At 32.4% G+C, this 7,460-nt stretch overlaps 1 protein-coding gene across 2 annotated transcripts; it reads left to right on the forward strand.

The window, feature by feature from the left end:
* Nucleotides 1-426: 426 nt before the first annotated feature.
* On the forward strand, nt 427-6,774 carry LOC144559523 (polygalacturonase-like). Of its 2 annotated transcripts, XM_078308575.1 has the most exons (9): nt 427-666; nt 1,090-1,224; nt 1,723-1,896; nt 3,074-3,094; nt 3,255-3,462; nt 3,678-3,759; nt 4,195-4,303; nt 6,177-6,293; nt 6,382-6,774. In XM_078308575.1, the coding sequence occupies exons 1-9, from the start codon at nt 451-453 to the stop codon at nt 6,610-6,612; spliced, it is 1,293 nt and encodes a 430-aa protein (XP_078164701.1). In that variant the 5' UTR covers nt 427-450; the 3' UTR covers nt 6,613-6,774. The 2 variants fall into 2 exon arrangements, with proteins under 2 accessions (XP_078164701.1, XP_078164702.1); XM_078308576.1 differs by lacking the exon at nt 1,090-1,224.
* Nucleotides 6,775-7,460: the final 686 nt, after the last annotated feature.

The following is a 7,460-nucleotide window of genomic DNA, read 5'->3' on the forward strand; positions in this document are numbered from 1 at the left end:
GTTCCATTTAAAATTTCATGAATATTGTTGTCTATATCAACGTAAAAAGGATACTATGACTTAATTTGAAATAAAAAATTTGTATTTTTGTTCATTTATTTTGTGATTCTATAACAACAGATACATTATACAATTTGTAATTTGAAGCAACATGTGTATTGTATATATAGTTTGTGAATTGAGTAAATTGGTAGTAACAAAGAATCGTTTTTACAGTAGAACGATCTTTTAATATCTGCAAAATCTTTAGCTTTAACAATGTCCTTTATTTTTGAATTTTTTTTTTTCCTTATTGTTAGAGCTTGAATTTCGTTAAAGTTGCTTCAAATACTAAATTTCAACCTTTACAATTGGGGGGAAATAACAGAGGATAAGAAGCCTCTCCCTCTTCCCATGTTCTCCCTGTATATGTCCTCACACCTTCCCTATCATCACTAATCAAAGTGTAAAATGGCGATTCAGTTTCTTTTTCTCTCTTTCCTTGCGTTTCTTCTCAACAATGGAGCTTCAGCTTCGTCGTATATCTCATCTCAAGATCTAAAATCTAATTCTATAGCTAAAGCTGCTTCATACAACACCACTAGATACCATCACAATCGCCGTGAGCAAATTGTTTTCAATGTCGATGATTATGGCGCCAAAGCTAATGGAACTGATGATCATGAGGTTCGATTGTCAAATTCTATTTTGCATTTCTCCAACTTCTTTCTTTCTATCTTTTTTTTTTCCTTTTGTTGATCAATTTTTCATGTGCTGTAAAAAAAAAAAAAATTACTTTATGCATATCTCCAGAAAACACACACCCCAACAACCACCATGGTTGGCTTGGAAAAGATTAATGGCTGCATTTGCACCTTTAATTATGTACTTGTACTACCAACGTGAAAAAAGATAAATAGTAGTATGGTTTTAGTTTAATTTTTTCTTTTATTTTTAGGATGATTTATAAATTATAATTGTCCTATTTCTGTATAGTAAGTCGGTGGTTAATTGATGAGAATATCTCTTTTCGGCAGGAATGGGAATGAAATAGATAAAAAAAAATTCTTCTTAATTATATTTTAATCTAATTATTAAACATTTATTTAGGCATTTAAGAAGGCATGGAAAGGAGCTTGTAATTCAACCTCTGATTCTGTTCTACTTGTACCTCATAAAAAGACCTACTTATTAAACCCTCTTATTTTTCACGGCCCATGTGAAGCGAAAAGTATCACAGTGATGGTAAGGCTAACCTACTTAAATAGGAAAAGTTTCTTGTATGCCCCTAAAACAACCTCAATTTGCCATATCTATGAAACTTATAGGCTACATGAAAGCTGGAAGCACAAAAAGTATCAGGCAAAGTCAAGAAACACATATCATTTTTTTTTTTTTTGGTTAATATCAGTTTTGGAATAAATATATGTATACAGTGTACTGCTTTGACAGAATATGCTGGAAAATGCAGATGTTTGACAGTGCCACCTATTTACAGGTTTCCCCAAAAAAGTAACAATAATAATAAAAAAAATGCTTAATTTATAGTTGACCAAAGGGGGTGTACTGTAAAAAAAGAAAATGTGTGCATGGTATTAGCTTTAGAGTATCAAAATGAAGATTTGGTTAGTTGGGTATATATGCAACTATGTAAGTTATTTCTTCCACCTTTAAGGATACAAATACTTCTCATTATTTATGGGCATGAATGTTAGTTGTGTTTGCGAATGTAATGCGTTTCAGATTAGGGGGAAGCTGAAAGCTCCCTCAGAGAGATCATATTGGTTAATAGAAGAAGATGTAGATTATTGGATCAAATTTAGAAATGTAAGGCATCTGACAGTCAAAGGTGGGGGAAAACTTGACGGATCTGGTCAAGTTTGGTGGCAGAATTCATGCAAGATTAATGAATCACTGGTACCTATTCAATTTATTTCTCTATCTAAAATTCTAAATTAGTGATTTTTTTTTCTTAGCTTCAAAATAGCATTACAAAAAGTACCTCAACTGTATGTCAATTGCACGGGATACTTTTCTTTTTTAGTGATATAATTTTACTCTTATAAAGAACTAGTCTTTGATCTAGTGGTAAAGGCACATGGCCTCTATGTAAAAGGTTATGGGTTCGAAACCTAAATGGAGAGATCATTTGTTATAATAACAAATGTATGAAATTTGAAAACCAAACCTTCATCTTTCTTTCAAAAAAGAAAAAAAAAAAACTTCACTTGTGTAGCTTACATTTCTACTATACTGTTATGTTATACCTTGACATGGTAAATAGGAGTACGGCTAACACGCTTCCTCTAGTTTTTTTTTTAAAAGAGGCTAGAAGCCCATTTCATTAATGGAAAAGTTAATTACAGGCCAAGTAGAAGTTTATGTAGCTCATCAGGCAATAATCCTGACTGTTGCTGACATCAAAAAAGCAAAAAGAAAGGGATAGCAATCCTAACTGGCAGCAGATAAGCCAGCATACAGAGTTAGCCAAAAACCAGAAATATTCTAAGTTGGAAAGAACTAAGCCACAACATAATGGGCTGATGTTGCTACAAGAAACAGAAAGTAAATTGGAGGCATAAAACGCTTCCTCTAGTATATCGACAATATGCTTTCGACCTTCAAAATCTATCGAATCGACTTCAAATGACAAATCTAAACCGTTCAAACCAATGTCCTTAACAAGAGCTTTGTTTTCAAATAAAAAATTTTATGTTTCAAATTTATTTACTATCAAGTCAAGCGGTCAAAATATGAAGGATTTTATGCGCATTTTAATGCACTATTTTGCTCATTTTTTGACCACTTGACTTGATAGTAAATAAATTCGAAACTTATTTTTTTTAATATGGAAACGGAGCTCTCGTTAAGAAGATTGGTTTGAACAGTTCAGATTTTTCATTTGAATCCGATTCGATAGATTTTAGAAACCGGAAGCATATTGTTGATATACTAGTGGAAGCGCGTTAGCCGTACTCTGGTAAAAAATAGTTCCTTCAGAAAATTTTTTTTTTTTTTTTTCCTGAAGTCGTTAACTAATTTCTTTCAATTTTCCTCAATTAACTAATTATTATTTGTTTTTTTGCATTTTCAGCCTTGCGTCCATGGACCTACGGTATGTCTTAACTACATTTGATAAAACTTCTGTAAGGAATGTTGCCTTTAGACCCCTAGGATCTACCATATTCAGAATTTCTTGTTTCAATATTCATATGCAACAACTAACAAGGACAATCATTTAACTGATGAGGAATGATGTGTTGGTATACACACAGGCATTGTTCTTTTACCAGTGCAAGCAATTAAGGGTCAGTGATCTTACTTTAAGGGACAGCCAGCAAGTTCATGTTGTATTTTCATATTGTTCTGATGTGGAAGCATCCCATCTCACCATTAAAGCACCTCAATGGAGCCCGAACACTGATGGCATTCACCTCACAAGCACCCGAGACATGAGAATATCTAACTGCTTCATTGGTACAGGTAAAAAACTCAACCCAATAGAAGTTTCAAAACTTGAAGTACTAAATACTAAAACTGGGAAACATAAAATTCAGGCTCCCCCTTTTTATGGTATGAACATATATATCATATCAAAAATTATGTATGGAAGTAAGTTTATTCTGAAATTGAGCAGATATTGGTGAAAAGATTAGTCTTTTTAATGCTAAATAATTAATTTTTAATTTAAACTCCAGGTGATGACTGCATATCAATTGTGAATGGTTCAAAAAATGTTTTCGTGAAAAATATAGTCTGTGGCCCCGGTCATGGGATAAGGTGTGTGCTTTCATTTCTTGCATGAATATTACAAAATACAGATATGATTTTCCGTATTGACAATCACACAATTTCAGAATCTCACTTTTGAATTGTTAAACTTAATGGGAGAAGAAATTGCGCCAATTTCAAATCCTAAAACACAATGCATAATTGCATACCAAAAGATGAACCAATTCATCCCTCAATTCTCACTAATTTACTCCGTTGAATTTTAAAAAATATTTATATTAAAGTCCATTGTGGGCCTGTGGCAAAAAAAAAAAAAAAAAAAAAATCCTGATTGCACTTCAAACTTTCATGTTAGTGTTGCTGTTACTGGAGTATACATAACACCTCAAATGTATTTCGTGATTAGTTTGCAATTGTGAGCATACAACGCATGCTGCTAAACTGCTCCATAGCTAATATGTGTGCATTTAATATGATGAGCAGCATAGGGAGCTTAGGGGCAAATAATTCAAGAGTACATGTTTCAAATGTGGTTGTGGAGCAAGCCACTTTGATAGGTACAACTAACGGAGTTAGAATAAAGACATGGCAGGTACATAAAATTATTGATTGATTAAATTATTTACTTTCCATTCCATGTTTACAAATAATAATAAAAGCTAAAACGCTCGGGATTCATTGTCCTGCAAAGATAGCTTAGTTCTGGCCTTCTGGATCTGATTTGCAAGGAGCCGTTTCATTTCTCACATAATAAAAGGCACCTCATTAAAAAATAAATAAATGGGTTTGGTGAAGTGGACCCACAAAAGTTGGAAATTCACGACCTTCACTGAGTTGACTGTTGTCACTTTGCGAGTGTTGACTTGCATTTGGGCCCAGAATTAGGCGCATCACTGTGCATCCCTTGCTTCTTTCGCTATATGTTGGACCTAATGATACAAATATGGACTTGGCTACGGTGCTATGGGTAGCTAAGAGGCTTCCCGTGTTACGGCTCAATATTTGACTTTTCGAAATCCTAACGGTCGATCCGAACCGTTCATCTTGTTCTCCATATTTATTCTAGTGTTTGGAGACCAAATTTTACATTTTTTGGAAATTTTTTACTATTTTTTTAGATTTATTGAAAATCGCTGTTTTTCAGACAAATCTGGACCATAAAAAAAAGCGATATTCAACAAATCTAAAAAAATAGTAAAAAATTTCCAAAAAATGTAACATTTAGTCTCCAAACACATATTAATATGGAGAACAAGATGAACGGTTCGGATCGACCGTTAGGATTTCGAAAAGTCGAATATTGAGCCGTAGCACGGGAGGCCTCTTAGCTACCCATAGCATATTAGCCAAATCCTACAAATATTTACAAAAAAAAAAATGGATCTAACGCTTTTCTGAGTAATGGTCGGTAGCTTACAAATTACGTTTGTCCTTTTAGGTACCGAGTTTTAACAGAGCATATTTAAATTAGTGTTGTAAATAACAGTATGTAGTCGTCAAATAAATAAGATGCTGTCAAGTGATTAATCAAAAATAATTGAAAATAATCGGCTATAATCGGCCGATTAGTCGGAAAATTTTATGACGGTTTAGTAACCGCCAACGACTAATCGGCCGATTAATCGGTCTAAATGGACGTTTTTTACAACACTGATTTAAATTATGTAACACAGTAGAAATAACGACATGCTTAAACTTGTCATTTATAATTTACACTTATGAAATCAAGATAATTATAAAAAAAAAAATTTAAACATGTTGTTACCATTATCAGTTGAATGGGTGTCTAAGCTCATGAAAGATAAATGTCATTTGACATTCATGCAAGGCCCTTAAATATGAGCAGTTGTAAAAATTAAAATGTATATTTAAATAAACAGTCAAACCCACATCAATTTTTTTTCTTCTTTGTATGATATGTATTAGTATAGTTCACATTGAAAGATTTAAACGTGCCTCTTATTAAAAAAAGCAGTGACCTATCCTACAATTCCTAGAAATCTATAATTCTCAAATACAATTTCATTTCAATTTTAAAATTATAGGTAGCTATTCCAAATCAATTTCAGTATTTCACCTTATATTTTTAATATTTTTATGTGCTGAACAAGAAAGTATCCTAAAAAAATTTGGTGGTACGCTAAGCATCAAATTGTTTATTCAAAAAAATTATGTTATGATATATTTAATATTTGCAAAAGTGAAATTCCAAATTCAGGGGCTCTAACACCAAGTTGTAAACATTTTGGGCTTTAAAAGTTTTGGCTTTCCAAGTGCAGACATCTTTTATCCATTCTATCTTTTCAACTAAATATACAACACAGGCCTACTTCTTTCTCTTCCCATTAAAGGTACCTACTAAATGAAAGCCCAAGCTCACAAATAATTAGTAATGAATTGTATTCACTTTGCAACTTTTAATATAGTTTTATTTTCTTAATTTATTTGCTTCCTTGAACTAACAGGGAGGACATGGCTCTGCGAAAAATATTTTGTTTCAAGATATATCCATGTGCAATGTTTCCAATCCTATAATCATCAACCAGAACTACTGCGATTCCAAGATACCGTGCCACGAACAAGTAATTATATTTTCTTTTGCATGAATTTCAACACAAAATTCGTAACACATATGAAATTTAAAATTTGAATATATTTTTGGAAAAGCAGAATTCAGCTGTTGCAGTGAAAGGAGTGCTCTACAAGAATATAAGAGGAACGAGTGCGAGCGATATTTCAATAAATTTAAATTGCAGTAGCACCGTGCCATGCCGTAATATACAACTGCAAGATATTTCATTAGTTACAGCTGACACTTTTGATTCTAGTAGCTCGTGCATCAATGTTCACTCTGATGAATCCGGAAGTGTTTTTCCTTCATGCAAGAGAAGGAGACATTAATAGGCAATATTTTGCAAAACTATTTATGTGAACAAATAGAGATGCATCATGCATGTAATAATACAAATCTAAAAATATAGTTTAACAGTACGATTTAATTTCTTGAAGTTCTGTTTCTTTGATGTAGGTGAGTAATTGTGGAATATGAAATGAGACAACAAAATATTAATTTGTCAGAAAAATAGAGCAAAAGGACTAAACCAGAGGTTTGTTGTTTATAGATTTATTAATATAGTACAAAATCATTTATTGTAAAAAAAATTGGGAACCTCACGAACTGACATGGCTATACTACAAGCCTCACAAATCATACTTTTAGATGTAAGAATCCAATTCAATTTCAAAAATACTGTGATATGTAATATTTTTTTTGTCTGATACAACAATAACATGAAAACAGGACCGGACAAATTTTTGTTTTCACGCAACCGTGCACAAAACAAAAGTTTAAACTCAAGTAGGCCCCATCATATATAATTCAACTAAAATACAAGTAGAATATCTTTGAGTAGAATATCTTTGATACTGTCCTTTCATATATGATTGTATATATCCAGACAGCTATTTCTGCAAGAGGGCAGTTGATCTAGGAAAAAGGAAAATTATAAAATATCGATCAATAACAAGTGCTACAGTGTACTAGAGCTTCAAATCATTTTAAAAACGGGGCTAAAAGCTATATGGCCTGTCCTGCAACTGTTTCACTGTGCATGCAGCTGTTGTCTTTAAATTTTCTCCATTGTTCCTCAATACTAATTTTAAAAAAAAAAATCTCTACATTATTTCTCATAAATAGCAAGAACAACGCTAACTCCAGATTAGCATTATTTCATCGTTTAGACGAGTTA

This window comes from Carex rostrata, chromosome 9 (genome assembly GCF_964058835.1).
Source record: "Carex rostrata chromosome 9, lpCarRost1.2, whole genome shotgun sequence".
Classification (NCBI taxonomy): Eukaryota; Viridiplantae; Streptophyta; class Magnoliopsida; order Poales; family Cyperaceae; genus Carex; species Carex rostrata.